At 39.3% G+C, this 22,627-nt stretch overlaps 1 protein-coding gene across 5 annotated transcripts in view; it reads right to left on the minus strand.

Annotated features, from left to right (window-relative positions):
- The window catches only part of FRMD4B (FERM domain containing 4B), a 325,272-nt gene that overhangs the window by 28,100 nt on the left and 274,545 nt on the right, over positions 1 to 22,627 (minus strand). For all 5 annotated transcript variants that reach the window (XM_032411740.1, XM_032411738.1, XM_032411737.1 and 2 more), the window contains 4 exons: positions 12,306 to 12,389; positions 10,599 to 10,664; positions 8,024 to 8,081; positions 6,300 to 6,386 (listed from right to left, as the gene is read on the minus strand). In XM_032411740.1, the coding sequence (XP_032267631.1) occupies positions 6,300 to 6,386; positions 8,024 to 8,081; positions 10,599 to 10,664; positions 12,306 to 12,389 (295 nt within the window). The remainder of the gene's footprint in view (positions 1 to 6,299; positions 6,387 to 8,023; positions 8,082 to 10,598; positions 10,665 to 12,305; positions 12,390 to 22,627) is intronic.

A 22,627-nucleotide genomic window follows, 5' to 3' on the forward strand; every position in this document is an offset into this window, starting at 1 on the left:
GAAAACCAAACCAATCTTTGGTCATAAGTACAAAGCGAAGAAGCCTTTACTGTTTATGCCCCTTCCTAGAACATTTTTGTCACAATGCTTTCTCTACTCATTGTAGATAAATGTCCAAAGTGGCATTTGGACAAGTCAATCCTATTAAAGTACTATCTTTCGGGGCGCCTGGGTGGCTCAGATGGTTAAGCGTCTGCCTTCGGCTCAGGTCATGATCCCAGGGTACTGGAATTGAGCCCCGCATCGGGCTCCCTGCTCAGCGGGGGGGGGGCTGCTTCTCCCCTTCCCTCTGCTTCTCCCCCTGCTCATATTCTCTCTCTCTCTCTGTATCTCTGTATCTCGAATGAATAAATAAAAAAAAAAAGTACTATCTTTCATTTCTCTGTATGTGCCAACAATTCAGCCATTCGGTAAATGCCTGGAAATACAAACTAACAGATTAAATAATGAAATTGAATGGTTTTGCCTGTCCAGCAGCCACTTCCTCTTCTTCAAACACCATCTTCTGTTTCTACAGAGAAAACTCTCAGCCTTTAAGCTCTAGCTACGGCGGTATCCTCTCAGTTTTATGACGTGGCTACTCCCTTCCCACCTGCATAGGCTCTTTTCTGACTAGAACGTGTCAACTCATTCTTCATAGCCTGTCTCCTTCCCACCCTTCAGGACCCAGTTTAAATGTCACCTTTCTCAACGGCCTTCCCTGAACCCACTGAGGGTTCCACACCCATCCCATTATTGTCCCTCCATTTTGTTTCCACGAGAAACTATCCAAAATTTATCATTTCTTTGCTCACTCATTAGTTTCTCACTGACCATCCCCCTAAAAGACTTCAGAGAAAACAAACACAGTGTGACAGAAACTACTTATCACCCACAGGATCTTTTTTCCCTTCTTCCTTTTAGTAACAAAACACCCTGAGTTACGGCTTTGCCCATGGCCACCCACCCAAAGACTACCCTTCCCAGCCTCCCTTACAATTAGACTTTATGACTAATCAGGCTGCTTGCCTTGAATTCTTTCCATCTGCTTGCCAGTTGTGAAATGGAAATGGAGACTCACCAATGCCCAACCGATTCTCTGAGAGTTCCTTGTCTTAGAAGAACTGCTTAAAATCCTGTGATGAGCTTACAGAAGGGGAAGAAAAATATCTACAGTCTTCTATAAATCAGAATATGGTAGGAAGGAAAAAAAAAATCTACTCGGTAAAATTAGTCACTAACCCATTGGGTCCTCACGATGATCTTTGAGGTAGATAGAGTAGACAGAATTATTGGAATTTGAAAGTTGAGGAAATAAAGACCCAGAAAGGTTGAGTGACAGCTCCAGGTCAGCCAACCAGTAAGCAGGAGTGCAGGACTGGTTTCTTATTTCAAACCCACGTAGGATTTGAGCTCTCCTCCCAGTGACTCTGCAGAAGGCTTTAATGATTAGATTGATTATTGGTGTGGCTGGAGCTTAATTAGACACTTTACAAACAGGATGGACTGGTCTCCAGTTGACATTCTCTAATTCCATTCTTTTCTTCCACACCATACATTATTATGTACCGACGTAGAAAATGTGACTGGACAGCACATGTTCCTTCTTCTCCTGCAGCTAAGCTCATCCAGAACTTAAGCAGTGTTAGAAGGAGCAGCCCCATCGAGCTCCCTGGTGAGGCGGCAGCAGGTGGTGGAAAAACCAGGAGTGGCGAGAAATGTCAAGATGGCTGTGCTTATTAGAAAAGTAAGCAAGTCCCCGAGTTTAAATGAAATGAACCCTGTACTTTCATGACAAGGAAACAGGAAGACTCCTGTGCTTGTGACTTAATTCATCTGGCTCTAGGCATTTGGGAATTCCAATAGTTTAAAAAAAATCAGTTAACAGAAGGCTAAGAACTCTTGCCCCACCCTGAAATGCCCCGGGGTGATGATGCACATCACAAGACTTGGTTAGCAGTTATAATGCACAAAGATACTAATCTTGAAAGGCATTTTATCCCACCAAGGTCTGCTGGTGACACCCTGGCTGGCATGACTTTTTTATTTCTCCCATCTCTGACAGGGTCTGGTTTTCCCAGGTCAAATAACTTGCTGGAGGACTACAAATCAGTCATGACATCTATCAATACTTCACTTAGCCACTGGCCCACTCTACCTCTTTGTGAAGAAATGACATTTTTCCTTGAAATACTGAATGAGCAATAAAAACCTAGGGAACACAAGCTTGCATTTTTGTTTTAAATGTAAAACTTCACTGTTTTTAAGTTCAAATGTCCTACGATTTGAAATTAAGTTGAGTTCTGGTATGTTTTCACATTCCATAAGAGTTTGCAATGACATATTTCATGCATAAAGGGAGAATTAAAAAGAAAAAAAAAAACTGCTTGTGATCTGAATTTTTAAGACCCTGAATTTTTGTGGTTTGTTACTCAGAATTTTAAAATTCTCTTAATTCGCATCATGCCTTCGGGCATTACAGTTAATAAATTGGCACAGAGTGCTTAAGAGTCTCTGAAAACAGAAAATGTGAGTGTGGACTCTTAGAACGCTAGGGCCACGAGGCTGTAGCAGTGTTGGGTCCTTCTCTAACCAAGCCTATTTCTCATACCTTTTTAAATTGTCTTTCTCTGTCACTACCAACGAACAACAACCAGTTGCGTAGTGATGACTGTGGATGCTGAATATAATCTCATGTAATGCTTACAAACACCCTAAGTCATCAGTTGTATTACCGTGGTGCAGATGAAGACACTGAGTTTAAAGAGAGATTAAAAAAACATGCCCAAGGTCACAGAGCAAACAGACACCAGACACCAAAGACAGGCCATGGGTTGCTTCCCAAATTCTTGCTCTGCATCATTATGCTACACAGACGGAAAACTTTCCCCCATGACTGGCAAAAGCCTTAGAGCCAAAATACATGAAGAATACTTGCTGGGTGTTCTAGCAGGTACGAGAGACATAGTCCCCAACATTCCTAGGCTACAACTAATAGACATTATATGGAAAGGACAGAAAGCTTCAGCTTGTGGGTCTTGGACAAACATTTTTTTCAAAATAGGCTTTGGCATTAGTCAGTCTCTCTTATTATTGGCAAATCTTCCCCCTTCTGGCCTGTTTTCAAGCTACGTAATTATAACTCAGCAGGCATGTGTAACAAGCAGCTCAAGAGGCTGAGCATCTCCAAGGCCTCCCATTCCAGCCTTTGTTTCAGGGTTTGCCAGTCTTGACCTTCATTCCTGCTCGGCCACTGGTAACTTGCTGTGTGCCCAGGTCATGCAAACAGCTGAAGCATGATCCTCCTTTTTACAAGTCAGTGCTCACGGCCTTTTAAATTATGGTCCTTTCATTTGGACCAACTGGGCCAGGGCAGTGACTTGTAGAACATCCTCCCTCCAATTAAACCCATAGGTTGTTTGGCCATGGAAAAATAAACAGATGGAAGCAAAATCCATTGTCGGGTTTTAACAGAAGAAGGAGGATGCAAACAGTGGTACAATGGATGGCTGCAAAAATAACCAACATAGAGAAGAGGCAGTGGTAAACAAGATGGCCCCGTTAGGTCCTTTTTGAATTGAATGGCACATCTTGAAAATGAAAGCGAAAACTCTGCCAATCGAAAAAAGAAAGTGTCTTCTGATCCTTGTCTCAACTCTGGGTTGAACAAGCAAGGCTGATTGTGATCAGTGTCAAACAATATTGACCAATTCCTATAAAACTGTGAATGTAAAGAAAGGGCTGTGAGTCATAAGCAACTGAGAGGAAATTCGCTACAACTTTTACTGCGCAGATTCTGATTCACCATTATTTTGGGAGAAAGTCTGGTTGTTTTTAGTAGATGCATTTATATTCTGCAGGATTCTCAATTTCATGAAGCCACATTCGCTAAGAGATGACTTGTGAGTTGATTTAAGTTATATATGACATGCAAGATTCAGTGAAACCAGTGAGACTCCTGAATGTTATTTCTTAAAGTAAAATTCAGCAGAGAAATAAATTACCAAAAAATGTTAATATAGGTTGAGGTCTACCTCAAGAAAACACGATAAGCAATGATTTGGTATTATAAAATAGATAAACTAGGGATTAGTTATATGCATTGACTGGGATTCATTATGCTCCTTCTCCCCCCCACGGACCCCCACAGTTAACAACCATAATGTCCATCAAAAGCGAGTCAGTATTTGTATGTATTTCCACATGTTGGATACTGGGCAGCTTTAGACCGAGTGAAGAGAGATGTGTTTATAAAGTAACCTGGAGAAATAGGACATGGGATGAAATCGTGTCCATAGAAAGATTTCTCTCTCTGGAAAGCTCAGGATATACACTGACAAAGTCTCAATGAACCAGTTATCATTCTCCTGACTGTGGTTATCATGGGGAAGGGATGGGAATTGCAGAAGGACTTCCTGCCCTAACTGACATGTTTCTGTAGTTTGTATTTTTGTTGTTGTTGTTGTTTTTACAATGGCTATGTATAACTTTTGGTTAAAAAAATAACTATAAATAGGGGCACCTGGGTGGCTCAGATGGTTAAGCATCTGCCTTCGGCTCAGGTCATGATCCCAGGGTCCTGGGATCGAGCCCCACATCGGGCTCCTGGCTCAGCAGGGAGCCTGCTTCTCCTTCTCCCTCTGCCTCTCTCCCTGCTCATGCTCTCTCTCTCTCTGTATCTCTGTGTCTCAAATGAATAAATAAAATCTTTAAAAAAAAAACTATAAATAAAAATGATTTTGAAGATGATTTTGAAAAAAATCACATGCCCATCATTTCTAACATTATTTATTTGAAATTTGGTCTTACAGGCAAATTTTCAAGTATGAACAACATTATTCATACTCTTCCTGGAAATTAAGTAAGTATACCTTACTTCAATTGATCTTAGTCACAGGGCTTATAGAGACACCATTTTGTTATAGGATTACAAATATGCTGCCTTCCTGTCCCTCACACAGATGGATATAGGTTATGAAATGATATTTTATTTTTATCAATATTTTCCAGTAAGAAGCCTCAATGCCCAGCTAGTCTGCTCCGGTAGGGCAGGACTGGCATTAGAAGGGGGTGAGCCCTGGGCCACCCCTTTGTGTTGTCTGTGTCAGCTTCACAATCATAAAATGGGGAGAAAAGAGGAGCTTAATTATTTTAACTCAACGAAAGATTGTGAGCATTGTTAAAGCTGAAAAACCACAAAGAAGATGAAGAACACTGTGGTATGATGACAAAGGCCGGTTTATGATGAATATGGCTGTTTTTCTAACAGACATTAAAGCACGAGACAGATGGAAATGATAGGAGTTATTCAAGGCTTCAATGTCGGGGTGTGATAGCACATGGTCTGCTATTATAGGTCACTGTTTCACTGCCGTGTCGCCCGCTGATGGCAGCAGAGCACAGGGAGGGCGGCGAAACCAACCAGGGGCGGCATGAGTAAGCCTTCGTGTCATTATAATACACGGTTAGGCCAGGGCAGGTGGGTGGCTGTCTACGCGGACTCATCCATTCTCATATGGGCAGAAACGGATTATACGCCTGTGCTTGGATCAAGAGAAGAAGTGTCATGGCCACAGTGCAAATGGAAAATAACGTCATTTATTAGGTCTGGAACACCCAAACCTGAGAGAGTGTGACCTTTAATAAACAGCATGGAACTTATTTTTCTTTTGAAAAAAGCAGACATATTTCGTGTGGAAAACTGTGAACCAAAGGTAAGTGAAAATAGCAGCAGTAGTCAAAAGATCAGTCAGGACTGGATTACTGAGAGGGAGCCAGCACCAAATACTCAGGCTTATGTCTTCACAATTCATCCACCTGTGTATCCATCCAATATCAGTAAGCATATGTATGTATATGTATGTATGTATATATATGTGTGTGTGTGTATATATAATTTATATAAAAAATATATTAACATTATATATAATTATGTATATAAATAAATATTTTATGCCTATATAACAGATAGATATATACAAAACTTGGAAAACAAATGTCATCCTTCTCTTCATATGACCTTAAAATAGAAATCTAATTGTATGCATTTATAAATGAAGTTAGGATCAACATCCTTACAGTTAAGTCTTTGTGCATAACTGGATTCCCTTAGAATAAATGATCAGATGTGGAATTGCTGGATGAAAGGTACATAAATTAGTTATAAAAAGCATTTTTCACTTAACCTGAGCCTTCTCTGAACCCATAGCTTCACTAACGAAAGTTACTTGTCCGAGACTATTCTGGTGCCCATTAAAGCAATGTTGCCAAATCCAGAATAGCTTAAGTTCTCCTATGTGTCTAAAATGATTCACACTTACTTTCCGAGGTTTCACTTTATCTTGCAAATCATACTGGCCGATTCCTTTATAGCTGATTCCAAGCCACCAAGGAAGTCCTTGTTTATCCTGGAAGATGGAAAAGCATGAGAACCAAGCCCTAATTGTTCAGTCTTCTAGAGGTGAAGATTTACCAATTTCACCTTTTAACAAATATCAGCAAGTCACAATAAAGCTGTCTTGGTAAACAAAACATTACTTAAAAACCTAACTTGCTATTAAAATGCCTTCAAAAAAGATCTGTAAGTTAGATCAATACTATTAATGCCATCAAAAAGAATGAACCATTACCGTCTTGACTGTTGGAGAAAAGAAAGAAAATGTAAAATTAATCCCGAGTGGAAAGCCAGTTATCCATTTAAAAAGAAAGAGAGAAAGAAAAGAAAAGAAACTAAAAAGAAAAAGAAAAAAAGCTCTCTGTTCTCTTGATCAGTAACCGGCTATTCAGGGAAGTTTCCAAAGAATTACAAAGATGAGAAAGGTGGCTCCAAACCTGGTGTTTATAAGTCACTTAACAATGAATGTGGGAATACTGAAAAGCTCTTTTGGAGAACTGTATGATTCAATGGCAGGATGTTTGAATCATCACTTTGAGGTACATATGGGGAGGAGGGGAATTTTTTTTTCGTAAATTTATCTTTTAGGTCTTGCCAAAGCGAAGGATGTATTGACATAGGGAAAGAAAAATTTAGACTTAAACATATACCCATATGCAAAAAAATTAAGAATCAGGAGAAACCGAAGTTGAATTGCTACATATTTTTAGTACAAGGTATCCTCATTATGCAAGTATTTATTATTTAATCCCCCATTTTGAATTGCAAATACTGTTGTAACTTGAAAAGTCACTCAAGATTGATCATGATAAAATTCCTTTCAAACAAGACCCCCTTCTTAATGGTGCTTTATCCCTTACATCTCAAAATAGTTCTTTTTTTTTTATTATGTTATGTTAATCACCATATATTACATCATTAGTTTTTGACGTAGTGTTCCATGATTCACTGTTTGCGTATAACACCCAGTGCTCCATGCAGAACGTGCCCTCTTTAATACCCATCACCAGGCTAACACATCCTCCCACCCCCCTCCACTCTAGAACCCTTGGTTTGTTTTTCAGAGTCCATAGTCTCTCATGGTTCATCTCCCCCTCTGATTTCCCCCCCTTCATTCTTAATCAATCTCTCCCTGCTTGAAAACACCTGAAAATACTACACAAATATGAAATATACCAATTGAAAATTGCTATCGCAAATCCTGCAAAATTTTGAGAACTTTATGAATCTGCTGAAATGACAATGGCAAGTTTATGATTCTCATATAAAGGCTCTATCAAGTGAGTATCCAGCACTATTAGGCAGGTGAACAACTGGAGAAGAGAAATAGCAGCAAAAATAGGTAAAAGGAATGGATGTGCTAAAAGAGAATAATTTGAGTATGTTAGGATTAATAGAGGTTTTGGGAAAACATTTCAATGGAGCAAGTATTTTACAAAAATAATGAGCTTTATAATTTGCTACAAATGACAAGATATAATCAGCCTTTTTTTTTTTAAGAAAATCAATCATATTTTAAATGTTGAAATTTATAGAGATGATTTGCATACATATGCATATTAATTTATGTGATTTTAGACTCTGGTACTGTTCACTAACTCACAAACTAACATGGGCATTATGAAAGCTTTGTTATGCAAAAGTATTTACCTTTACTGCATAATAATGGACTCCGTACGTGGGTAGAGCTTCTACTATTTTCATATACCTATGAAAAATGAATATATATTATAATCTCTTAATAAATTAGAGGATCATTTTGGGAAAAGTGATGTACAGAAATATGATTTGTGGGGCGCCTGGGTGGCTTAGTCACTTAAGTGTCCGATTCTTGATTTCGGCTCAGGTCATGATCTCAGGATCCTGAGATCCAGCCTGCGTAGGGCTTTGCACTCAGCGGAGAGTCTGCTTGAGGTTCTCTCTCCATCTCTCTTTGCCCCTCCCCCTGCTCGCTCACTCTCTCTCAAATAAATAAATAAATCTTAAAAAAAAGAAAAGAAACACAATTTGTGTCTACTTTCCTCATTACAACCATGGATAATGCCTCTGACTAAAGTAGAAATAGAATAAGCCATTCTAGGGAGTAATATATTTTACCTTACCCAAATGTTAGGAAGTTGCTAACAAAACTTCAATTTCCAAAAGCTATAAGAAACGTTATTTTCTGCATATTAAGATTTCTATGTCTTAGAAACATATTAGACCGTATCATAAACCCAAATTGCAAGTATTTTTAAAACTAAGCACTAAACTAAGCACTTAATGCAAAGCAATGAGAACAACTTTTGGGTCATGCTCATAACAAGTAAAAAGTAAAGCAATCGTAGGGCACCTAGCTGGCTCAGTCAGCAGACCATATGGCTCTTGATCTTGGGATTGTGAGTTGGGAATGCCATGTTGGGCCTAGAAATTACATACATATGTACATACATATAGGCAAAAAAATAAATTGTCAAAAAAAAAAAAAGTGATTCCACTTACTGATTGTGGTAAACTCTTAGAAATATATACCTTAACTCTTAGGTCTAAACTCTAAGAAATATGTACCTAAAAAGGATGAATTTTATTGTATATCAAACTGATTTTAAAAAATATACCCCCCAAATAAAAATTAAAACAATGATTTCTCCATTTACTCCATTTACTATTTCTAATCAACAAGTATTGATTGTGTACTTCTAAGGCTTTATGGAGTGGCATAAATTGTGTAAGACTTCCTCTCTGCTCACAAAGAATTGAGGTTCCTGTTTAGTACAAGTGGGCTTTTTAATGACATTTTGAATATCAATTGCTCTGGGTTTTGTAATCAATAATTTGGGATGCTTTTTTACAAAGTAAATGGCCTGTATGTAGATGAATATAAGAGGTTAGGTAAATGGGCAGCAACATGCAGCAAATACACTGCACACCCAAGATTCTAACAAAGTGAGATGGATTCCACAGTCTAGAGCCTTAACCACCAAGCTAGTCTCCTACTTGGAGCCACAACTCCATTCCCTTCATGATTAAGGGAAGTAAAAGGACTCTGCATTTAAACAAGGACACTTCATAACATGCTCATTAGCCTAACCTAAAATCCTTCAGGGAAATTGTTACTCCTCTTCCCCTCACCCCGCCCCCCCAGAAAACAGGCACCATGAGTTAAAATGTCAAGGATTCAACTTCAGAACTGCTCCTTTTTGATTTCTGCCTTGAAGGCCACAGAAGGTGTGCCGTGATAAAAAGGCGATTAGTGCAAGAGGTAGAGGTTGTAAGGGAGATCTATACACTGACCAGGGGAAATGCGGTCTCTAAGTCCTGACTTCAGTTCTCACATGCTCTGAGCTATATTCAGTGGGTTTTTAAAAGAACTTTGATGGCCATAAAACTTATTCTACAATTACTACAGCAATAATGCTATATTCATTTTTATAATTTTAAAATTATAAAATTATAAATTTAGTTCTTATAATTTTAAAACTTCAACGTAGCTTGTGAACTATTGTTAATAAATGGATGGTGGGGTGCCTGGATGGCTCAGTCACTTAAGTCTCAGACTCTTGGTTTTGGTTCAGGTCATGATCTCAAGGTCCTGGGATCGGGCCCTGCGTCAGGGCTCCCCGCTGATTTTAATAAATCTTAAAAAAAATAAATAAATGGGCGGCAACTCTGTAAGTCTAAAATACAGAGATATGTCACTATGGTCTGTTCTTGGTAGCACGCAGATATAGATTATCCAACACCAACACTGTATGCTCTACCCAAAGTAGAGTCGCAAACCAGACAACCAAACATGGCCTCCAGATAGGTTTTGTTTGGCTTGCATTGTAATAAAATTTTCTTAAAATTACTTTGCAATGTTTAAAATTGGATTTTAAAAATCAGAATTTCCAGCTTTTCATAGAAATATCAGGTCTGATAGCTTTAGGCCTGATTTCTGAGACTGAATCACCTTGCCTCGACTCAGGACAACAGCTCTCCAGTTTACCTCAGTCCCCACCATTCCCTATTGCCCTACACCTGGCCTACATTTCTGTTTTGCTACCTGCCTGACACTGGAAGATATCTGGATTAATAACACCAACTATGGAATGATTCAAGGCATTTTATAATTCATAGTAAGGCTTTTCTAACCAGATGGGGACAATATACACACAAACCACACAACAGAAATCATTTTCAGATGATTTCTTCAAACAGAAGACATTAAAATTCTATCTAAGCAAAAGGAAAGACAGATACTTACTGAACCACAGCTTGACCCCGAGTCAGACCTTTGATTTTCAAATAATGCTCAATTACCCTGTCCTCACTGTAAAACAAGGAAATGAGAAATATGGCATGCACGATTATATGAGGTACAGACTCAGTTTCAAGATTCTCAGCTGGCTTGTTGAGAAACTTGAGAATAAAGACCTTCACCAACTTGTTTGGGAGATAGAAGCTGGCTGACTTGAGTTTCTATAGGACATGGATTCCTGAACCTCAGACATTTGGCTACCTATCATGATTTTTTATTTATATTTTATATGATATATAAATAAATATATCAATACTTTTAAAAACTTAATTTATTGGAAAAGGAAAGGTAATATCAATTTATCATATGAAAAACTGGTATTTTTTGCCATAATTGAATGGGATATAAAATACAAAATAATATTATTAAATACTAATTAGTGAGCCTTGCTAGGGAAATTAAAAGGTTTAAAAAAAAGAGATCAGCATGTGTTAGTTATTAAAGGCATTTTCCTTAAATTATCCACAAAGATTTAGAAAGGATTAAAACTGTTCTGAGTCTGAGTATCCAAAATACTCTCTTGTCACTTGCTACCTGGGGCACACTGCTTTCAGAGAAAACCCTTCGTTATTGTCCCAATATAAAACTTGTTGACTAGAGGGGCACCTGGCTGGCTCAGTCAGTAGAACATGTGACTCTTGATCTTGGGGTGATGAGTTCAAGCCCCACACTGGGGGTAGAGATTACTTAGTAAAAAAAAAAAAAAAAGTTAAAAAAAAGCCAACCTTGTTGACTAGAAAGGCAAGAACTAGGCTAAAGTCTGTCACTTTTGATGTCAGCTAGTGTACCCTACTTACAGAGACCCATCATATCTCAAGTATAACCTAGAAGGGTAAATGTTTTTATCTCTACACAACCAGTAATCAGTGGTAAACGGTCTTTGTTTTTTTTTTCTTAAGAAACTATCACTTAACAATGATTTGTTTGGAAGATTCCAGACTCAGGAAGCAATGTAGTCTCAGGACTCACTTTTGCTCTTTCTGTGGGAACTGCATTTCATCTTTCCTATTAAAGCTATTCATGTTGAATATTTATTTTGTAATCAGTTTTTCAGTGCAAAGGAAAACTATCTTCAGGATTCAGAGCCATAAATCAAGGAAACTGTATTTAAAGGGGATGTAACTAATTCAAAGGGGGAAATAAGCACTTTTCTAGGAAAAATGCTGTAAGGAAAATGGGTACTATGGATTCATTATAATATAAACAAATAGAACGACTTGAAATATACAACAATTTTTGGCCACAGAAGACACCTCTGATCAGTCAGGTCATTTCTGGCCATTAAGAAAACCTCCATCCAAGGAAATCTGTATTTTGTAACATGTATATTACACTCTGCTAGATTAAGGCCACATTACACAGCGACTGCACATGTTTACTTAAAAGCACTCTCTACAGACCTTTAACACATGTGAATGAGAAGGCACATAGCCACACTTCACAAATGACTACAATCTTGGTACGATGATCTCCAGTAAGCTTTGGCAAGACCCTTTCACGGAAAGGATCAAGGTCTACTTATAGTCACTCTGATGCATGTGATGGGCTATTTGATACTTTCTTCACTTATATTTCTTTTAATTTCTTGAAAAGCATGCAGTTCTCAATGGAGGCTATGATATCAAGGTCACCTGTTGTCTTGCTTTGGCTTACCAGTAAGCAAGGGATGGATGCTCCTGAAGAGTTTTGGTTGGAAAGGCTGGTAGGGTCTTTAAATCTTTCCTGGCATTTTCATCACTGAAAAGAAGAGGAATATAGTAATGTCAGTCACCATTATCTAAAATATCATCCAAGCCAGTGACCAGAGGAAATCTGATAAATAACTACAGTATACTGGGCTCTAGCCAAATATTGTCAATACACACATAAGGCTATGGATTCAATTAGAGATAGCCGCCAATTGAACCCCCCAAGCCATCTGATATTTTGAAGTTTTTATAAAGACCAAAAAAATTAAAATAACAGTATTCAGGTGCCATAATCCTATTTTCCTTACTCTCCTGATAAACTTGCAGCCATTTTCATTGTATATTTCCTATGTGTATCTATTCTATTACATAATTATTATTATAATTGTGGATATTCCATTTTTACACAGCATTCTTTAAATTTCATTACATATTTCTCTATGTTCTTATAGCACCCTCATAATGATCTTTAGCACCTACATAATACTGTTGGAATACTGGTTATCATAAAACCACCTGTAGTTATCACCAATTTTTCATAATAGATGTCAATTCAATAAGAAGTTTATAGAGGGGCACCTGGGTGGCTCAGTAGGTTAAGTGTCTGCCTTTGGCTCAGGTCATGATCCCAGGGTCCTGGGATCTAGCCCCGCAATGGGCTCGCCGCTCAGTGGGGAGTCTGCTTCTCCCTCTCCCTCTGCCCCTCCCTGTAGATCATGGGCACTCTCTCCCTCTCTCAAATAAATAAATAAAATCTTTAATAAAAGATTTAATAAAAAAAATTTTATTCATTGGGGCGCCTGGGTGGCTCAGTCGTTAAGCGGCTGCCTTTGGCTCAGGCCATGATCCCAGCGTCCTAGGATCGAGCCCTGCATCGGGCTCCCTGCTCGGTGGGAAGCCTGCTTCTCCCTTCCCCACTCCCACTGCTTGTGTTCCCTCTCTCGCTGTGTCTCTCTCTGTCAAATAAATAAAATCTTTAAAAAAATTTTTATTTATTTATTTGAGAGAGAGAGAGATAGCAAGAGAGAACATGAGCAGGGAGGAGAGGGAGAAGCAGGTTCCCTGCGAGCAGGGAGCCCGACACTGGCCTTGATCCCAGGACCCTGAGACCATGACTTGAGCCAAAGACAGAGGCTTAACCGACTGAACCACCCAGGTGCCCCAAATAAATAAAATCTTTTTTTAAAAGTGCATATAGACTTTTCTATTACTTGTTGGTTATTTCCTTACCACACTCTGAAATAAAACAATCAAGTTGGCCAACTGTAGAAATCACCTGAATAGAAGATGACTTGAAAATGTGTTTCTAATGAAACCCACGCTATTGCTCAAATTGCATCAAGTAAACTAAAAACGTACCTCATGTAAGGTTGGCTATTATCTCATTATAAAATGGCAAAATTCTAGTTGTCAAAAGAGAGGGGTGTGGGAGTGCCTGGCTGGCTTAGTCAGTAGAACATATGACTCTTGATCTTGGGGATGTGAGTTCGAGCCCCATGTTGGGTGTATAGAGCTTACTTAAAACTTAAAAAAAAAAGAGAGAGAGAGAGGGGGGTGTGGTCTTTATAGAACTTAACAGAAGGAAGAACAGGTAATATAACCCAGTCATAGCTGGCCTACACAGTATGAGAGAAAATACTCTCAAAAACTGCCCCAAGTATTTAAGAAGGTAGTCTGTGAGAAAACAGACATGACTTTCTGGGGTCTATCAGAGCTCCGGATAAGTATATAAAGAGCTACTCAAAATCCTGACCAAACTGGTATCCATCTAACAGCACATTGGTAATTCTTTTCCTCTTACTTTCCATTGTTTCATATTTTTACCATGACCTATCCTTTGTTGAGAGCCAGGCATCCTGCAACACACTTTTTTTTTTTTAGATTTATTTATTTATTTGAGAGAGAGAGAGGAGAGGAGGAGGAGGGGCAGAGGGAGAGGGAGAATCTCAAGCAGACTCCCCGCTGAGTGCGGAGCCCAATGCGGGACTCGATCTCATGACCCTGAGATCATGACCCGAGCCAAAATCAAGAGTTGGATGCTTAAATGACTAAGCAACTCAGGTGACCCCATGCAACACACTTCTTAAGTCATTATTTACCTCATAGGTCTCATCACAACTTTTTCCATGTGGAAGGTACTATTATTATCCATGCTTTACAGGCAAGAGTGGTTTCCAGAGGCTAAGCCACTTGCTCAATGTCTCATAGCCACTGTGTAGGGAAGCCAGAAGGCAGACCCAGTCTGCTTGGCTTTAAAGGATAAGACCATAACCTGCTTCCTTGACAGACTCTCAGAACAGTGTCCCAAAGAGCCAACACGCACCTTCTCATTTTGGCAAGGCATAGCTCCCCTTCACCCTCACCTGCTAGTTACAAATGAAAACACTGAACCAATGAATTCCAGGAGCCATCATTCATGCATTTGCACATTAGTTTCCCTGGGGTTTGCCCCAGCGATTCGCACTGGAAGAGATGAACCCCCAACTGGAGGACCAAACACAACCTAAGGTGAATCTCCTCCCAAAGCATTCATTCAACACTCACAGATCAATTGTCACAGATGAATCTGGGGAACCAAGCATGGCCCGCAGATAGGTTTTATTTGACCCATATTGTCCTGTGCTGTATTAGAAATTGCTCACTCCTGTCATCAGATCAGGCTTGGTGTAAGTGGTTCTCCTTCTATGTCTACAGAACTTTTGTCTTTTGGCTTTACCCTCACGTTTCCTGACCGTGCTACAAGGCAGTCAGGTGAACCCACTGAGCAAACTGTACATACGCTTACTGTCTTTCAGTAAGAACAGAGAGTTGAGTGTTGCCTGGCTTGGAGACACTATGATTTGTACCTGTCAACATTACATTTCAAAATGAAGGTTGCGGCCCTTCCTAAAGGTGAAAGATCCAGCTTTACAAATTACTATAGGAAATAAAAAGTCACTTGGCTCCTGTTCTTACGTAAGGGTAAATCTCTCTATTCATTTGAAATCTAAACAGTATGGCTTAACCACATTGACAATCTTGGAAAACAGGTTTGGACTTCCTGAAAACCAAAATATACCACAATCCAATTTATTCATATTAAAGGTCAACTGTCACCCTGAATGTAAATGGGCTAAATGCCCCAATCAAAAGACACAGGCTATCAGATTGGATTAAAAAACAAGACCCATCAATATGCTGTCTGCAAGAGACTCATTTTAGACCCAAAGACACCCCCAGATTGAAAGTGAGGGGGTGGAAAACCATTTACCATGCTAATGGACACCAAAAGAAAGCTGGGGTGGCAATCCTTATATCAGACAAATTAGATTTTAAACCAAAGACTGTAATAAGAGATGAGGAAGGACACTATATCATACTTAAAGGGTCTATCCAACAAGAAGATCTAACAATTGTAAATATCTATGCCCCTAACATGGGAGCAGCCAATTATATAAGGCAATTAATAACAAAAGCAAAGAAACACATCGACAACAATACAATAATAGTGGGGGACTTTAACACCCCCCTCACTGAAATGGACAGATCGTCTAAGCAAAAGATCAACAAGGAAATAAAGACTTTAAATGACACACTGGACCAAATGGACTTCACAGACATATTCAGAACATTCCATCCCAAAGCAACGGAATACACATTCTTCTCTAGTGCCCATGGAACATTCTCCAGAATAGATCACATCCTAGGTCAGAAATCAGGTCTCAACCGGTACCAGAAGATTGGGATCATCCCCTGCCTATTTTCAGACCACAATGCTTTGAAACTAGAACTCAATCACAAGAGGAAAGTCGGAAAGAACTCAAATACATGGAGGCTAAAGAGCATCCTACTGAAGAATGAATGGGTCAACCAGGAAATTAAAGAAGAATTAAAAAAATTCATGGAAACCAATGAAAATGAAAACACAACTATTCAAAATCTTTGGGATACAGCAAAGGCAGTCCTAAGAGGAAAGTATATAGCAATACAAGCCTTTCTCAAGAAACAAGAAAGGTCTCAAGTACACAACCTAACCCTACACCTAAAGGAGCTGGAGAAAGAACAGCAAATAAAGCCTAAACCCAGCAGGAGAAGAGAAATAATAAAGATCAGAGCAGAAATCAATGAAATAGAAACCAAAAGAACAGTAGAACAGATCAACAAAACTAGGAGCTGGTTCTTTGAAAGAATTAACAAGATTGATAAGCCCCTGGCCAGACTTATCAAAAAGAAAAGAGAAATGACCCAAATCAACAAAATCATGAATGAAAGAGGAGAAATCACAACCAACACCAAAGAAATACAAACAATTATAAGAACATATTATGAGCAACTCTATGCCAACAAATTAGATAACCTGGAAGTAATGGATGCATTCCTAGAGATGTATCAACTACCAAAACTGAACCAGGAAGAAATAGAACACCTGAACAGACCTATAACCACTAAGGAAATAGAAGCAGTCATCAAAAATCTCCCAAAACACAAAAGCCCAGGGCCAGATGGCTTCCCAGGGGAATTCTACCAAACATTTCAAGAAGAATTAATACCTATCCTTCTGAAACTGTTCCAAAAAATAGAAATGGAAGGAAAACTTCCAAACTCATTTTATGAGGCCAGCATTACCTTGATCCCAAAACCAGACAAAGACCCCATCAAAAAGGAGAATTACAGACCAATATCCCTGATGAACATGGATGCAAAAATTCTCACCAAAATACTAGCCAATAGGATCCAACAGTACATTAAAAGGATTATTCACCACGACCAAGTCGGATTTATCCCTGGGCTGCAAGGTTGGTTCAACATCCGCAAATCAATCAACGTGATACAATACATTAACAAAAGAAAAAACAAGAATCACATGATCCTCTCAATAGATGCAGAAAAAGCATTTGACAAAGTACAGCATCCTTTCTTGATCAAAACTCTTCAGAGTATAGGGATAGAGGGTACATACCTCAATATCATAAAAGCCATCTATGAAAAACCTACAGCGAATATCATTCTCAATGGGGAAAAACTGAGAGCTTTCCCCCTAAGGTCAGGAACGCGGCAGGGATGTCCACTATCACCACTGCTATTCAACATAGTACTGGAAGTCCTAGCCACAGCAATCAGACAACAAAAAGAAATCAAAGGCATCCAAATTGGCAAAGAAGAAGTCAAACTCTCACTCTTTGCAGATGATATGATACTTTATGTGGAAAATCCCAAAGACTCCACCCCAAAACTGCTAGAACTCATACAGGAATTCAGTCAAGTGGCAGGATATAAAATCAATGCACAGAAGTCAGTGGCATTCCTATACACCAACAACAAGTCAGAAGAAAGAGAAATTAAGGAGTCGATCCCATTTACAATTGCACCCAAAACCATAAGATACCTAGGAATAAATCTAACCAAAGAGGCAAAGGATCTGTACTCAGAAAACTATAAAATACTCATGAAAGAAATGGAGGAAGACACAAAGAAATGGAAAAACGTTCCATGCTCATGGATTGGAAGAACAAATATTGTGAAGATGTCAATCCTACCTAGAGCAATCTACACATTCAATGCAATCCCCATCAAAATACCATCCACTTTCTTCAAAGAAATGGAACAAATAATCCTAAAATTTGTATGGAACCAGAAAAGACCCCGCATAGCCAGAGGAATGTTGAAAAAGAAAAGCAAAGCTGGCGGCATCACAATTCCAGACTTCCAGCTCTACTACAAAGCTGTCATCATCAAGACAGTATGGTACTGGCACAAAAACAGACACATAGATCAATGGAACAGAATAGAGAGCCCAGAAATGGACCCTCAACTCTATGGTCAACTAATCTTCGACAAAGCAGGAAAGAATGTCCAATGGAAAAAAGACAGTCTCTTCAACAAATGGTGTTGGGAAAATTGGACAGCCACATGCAGAAGAATGAAACTGGACCATTTCCTTACACCACACACAAAAATAGACTCCAAATGGTTGAAAGACCTCAATGTGAGACAGGAGTCCATCAAAATCCTAAAGGAGAACACAGGCAGCAACCTCTTCGACCTCAGCCGCAGCAACTTCTTCCTAGAAACATCGCCAAAGGCAAGGGAAGCAAGGGCAAAAATGAACTATTGGGACTTCATCAAGATAAAAAGCTTTTGCAAAGCAAAGGAAACAGTCAACAAAACCAAAAGACAACTGACAGAATGGGAGAAGATATTTGCAAATGACATATCAGATAAAGGGCTAGTATCCAAAATCTATAAAGAACTCATCAAACTCAACACCAAAAGAACAAAGAATCCAATCAAGAAATGGGCAGAAGACATGAACAGACATTTCTCCAAAGAAGACATCCAAATGGCCAACAGACACATGAAAAAGTGCTCAATATCGCTCGGCATCAGGGAAATCCAAATCAAAACCTCAATGAGACACCACCTCACACCAGTCAGAATGGCTAAAATTAACAAGTCAGGAAATGACAGATGTTGGCGGGGATGCGGAGAAAGGGGAACCCTCCTACACTGTTGGTGGGAATGCAAGCTGGTGCAGCCACTCTGGAAAACAGTATGGAGGTTCCTCAAAAAGTTGAAAATAGAGCTACCATATGATCCAGCAATTGCACTACTGGGTATTTACCCCAAAGATACAAAAGTAGGGACCCGAAAGGCTACGTGCACCCCGATGTTTATAGCAGCAATGTCCACAATAGCCAAACTGTGGAAAGAGCCAAGATGTCCATCAACAGATGAATGGATAAAGAAGATGTGGTATATATATACAATGGAATATTATGCAGCCATCAAAAGGAATAAGATCTTGCCATTTGCAACGACGTGGATGGAACTGGAGGGTATTATGCTGAGCGAAATAAGTCAAACAGAGAAAGACATGTATCATATGACCTCACTGATATGAGGAATTCTTAATCTCAGGAAACAAACTGAGGGTTGCTGGAGTGGGGGGTGGGGTGGGAGGGATGGGGTGACTGGGTGATGGACACTGGGGAGGGTATGTGTTCTGGTAAGCGCTGTGAATTGTGCAAGACTGTTGAATCTCAGATCTGTACCTCTGAAACAAATAATGCAATATATGTTAAGAAAGAAAAAAAGAAGAAGAAGAATGTAGCAGGAGGGGAAGAATGAAGGGGGGGAAATCGGAGGGGGTGACTGGGTGATGGACACTGGGGAGGGTATGTGTTCTGGTAAGTGCTGTGAATTGTGCAGGACTGTTGAATCTCAGATCTGTACCTCTGAAACAAATAATGCAATATATGTTAAGAAAGAAAAAAAGAAGAAGAATGTAGCAGGAGGGGAAGAATGAAGGGGGGGAAATCGGAGGGGGAGAAGAACCATGAGAGACGATGGACTCTGAAAAACAAACTGAGGGTTCTAGAGGGGAGGGGGGTGGGAGGATGGGTTAGCCTGGTGATGGGTATTGAGGAGGGCACGTTCTGCATGGAGCACTGGGTGTTATGCACAAACAATGAATCATGGAACACTATATCTAAAACTAATGATGTAATGTACGGGGATTAACATAACAATAAAAAAAAATTAAAAAAAAAAAAGAAATCTTATCTGTTAGCTATCTTGAAGTTTCCGAACCAAACTACTTCTTAAAGATCTTTTCATTAAAGCTTTAACGTATTTTTATGTGTCAAGCATAAAAAAAAAAAAAATAAAAAAAAAATAAAGGTCAACTGTCAACTCCCAGTAATGATATTTATTTTTCTTAATAATTTCTTTTATGCTCTGTCCTTCAAATCCCATTTCCTTTTTCAAAGAAGTTAGCTTATGAGTTTTTTATGAAGGGCAAATACAATGTATATATTCTAAAATGATAGGCTAAGGACAACACTTTTTGTTATTCATCATCACCACCAATTACATATGTATTATTATCTTCTGGGTCCATGTGAACCATACGCTATGTTCCAGGAACTTAGCCTAGCACTCAGTTACCTCTTTGGGTTACAGTTGATTTTGTGGCAATCAAGACCTCACTAGAGTAGAAGCTGCTATTCACTATAACTTCATTTATTCTTTTAGCAAGTATGTACTGAGCATATACTGCACACCTAGTATGTAGAAGCAAAAGAGAGAGGAGAGGGGACAGAAGTAAGAGAGAGATTTTATCCATCATTCTATTCAATGAGCTCGTGGTTGAGAATAAATGGGAGGTTTGAAGTTGTGGCCCTTTAACAAGGCTTTAGTTCCTGTGTCCTCAAAGCACCAGCATCTCACAACCCTGAGATTTTTCTAGCATTTATTACATGCTTGGTAAACGCCAGCAACTTACATGTTAGAGCCTAACTAAAGAAACAGCTACGTGTCTCCACAGAAGAAAATTACTCCGTGTGTTGAATTTATTGAAAGATAAACTCTGGTCTTTGACATGTCATCCTTTCAAGGAATTTTTTTTCTTTTCTTTTCTTTTTAAGAGTTATTAATTTATTTTAGAGAAGGGGGTGGAGATCTCAAGCAGACTTCCTGCTCAGGGTGGAGCCTGACACGGGGCCAGATCCCAGGACCCTGAGATCATGATCTGAGCTGAAATCAGGAGTCGGCCACCTACCCACTGAACCACCCAGGCACCCTTCAAGGAACTGTCAAGAGTAATTTTAACTATACAGTAGTCACCCCCTTATCCACAGGGGATACACTCCCAGACCCCCAGTGGATATCTGAAACCGTAGATAGTACAAAACCCTACATACTATGTTTTTTCCTATATATACATACCCATGATAAAGTTTAATTTGTAAATTAGGCATAGTAAGAGATTAAAAATAATAATAAAATAGACAACAAAGTACCGTAATAAAACTTATGTGAATGTTGTCTTTCTCTAAAAATACCTTATTGTCCTGTACTCACCATTTTTCATATGACGGTATGAGATGAGAAAATGCCCCCGTGAGGAGATGCAGTGAGGGGAATGATGTAGGCGTTGTGACCTAGTGTTAGGCTACTATGGACCTCCTGATGATTTGTCAGGAGGAGGATCATCTGCTCCCAGACCACGGGTAACTGAAACCGTGGAAAGTGAACCCGCAGGTAAGGGGGGACTACAATTAGAACCACCCCAGTTATAAGATGTGATAAGATGTTCTTCATCTGGATGTGGGGGTTGAATAAATCAATATAGTACCAAAGATCAATCATGGGCCAGTATCCTAAATAACAACGAGTATTCACTCAGTAAGACCTTTCTGGGGTACCAATCAATTTTCAGGAAGCAACTAAAATGTGCATTAATAGGGTTAATAGCTTAGGGTTCATTTTAAGCAGAGTTTAGACTACTTTAAAAGGAGTATACTTGAACAGGTGGAGCCCAGGGGATTTGGGGGCAGTGCACCTATTCTGAATAATACTGTAATGACATACATAACATTATGCATTTGTCAAAATTTATAAACTTGGGGCGCCTGGGTGGCTCAGTTGCTTGGGCGACTGCCTTCGGCTCAGGTCATGATCCTGGAGTCCCAGGATCGAGCCCCGAATTGGGCTCCTTGCTCAGCGGGGAACCTGCTTCTCCCTCTGACCCTCCCCCCTCTCGTGTTCTCTCTTTCATTCTCTCTCTCTCTCTCTCAAATAAATAAATAAAATCTTTAAAAAAAAAATTTATAAACTTGTACAACACGGACTGAATCCTAACTTAACTACGGACTTCAGTTAATAATGATCTAATAATATTGATTCAATTGTAACAAATGTACCCCACTAATGCAAGATGTTAATAGTAGGGGAACCTGTCAGGCGTGGGACACGGAAGGGGAAAGAAAGAGAGGGTAGATGGGAACTCTCTGTACTTGCCGCTCAAATTTTCTGGAAACCTAAAACTGCTCTAAAATAATAAAGTATATTAATTCAGAAAAGATAGAGAAAGAAAGAAATGCACTTTAGATTAGTGGCTTTTAACCTGTGCAGCTTTTCTCCTAAGGGGGCATTTAGCAATGTCTTAAGACATTTTTTTAAAAGATTTTATTTATTTATTTATTTATTTATTTGAGAGAGAGAGAGAGAGAGCAAGCAAGAGAAAGAGCATAAGTAGGGGAGAGGGGCAAAGGGAGAGGGAGAAGCAGATTCCCCAGTGAGTAGGGAGCCCTATGCGGGGCTCAATCCCAGGACCCCGGGATCATGACCTGAGCCGAAGACAGATGCTTAACCGACTGAGCCACCCAGGTGCCCCATTAAGACATTTATTTTAAAGAGTTTTTTAAAGATTTATTTTTTTTAAGTAACCTCTACAGCCAGTGTGGGGCTTGAACTTACAACCCTGAGATCAAGAGTTGCATGCTCCACTGACTGAGCCAGCAGGGC

This window comes from Phoca vitulina, unplaced genomic scaffold, assembly GCF_004348235.1.
Source record: "Phoca vitulina isolate PV1807 unplaced genomic scaffold, GSC_HSeal_1.0 scaffold13, whole genome shotgun sequence".
Taxonomy (NCBI): domain Eukaryota; kingdom Metazoa; phylum Chordata; class Mammalia; order Carnivora; family Phocidae; genus Phoca; species Phoca vitulina.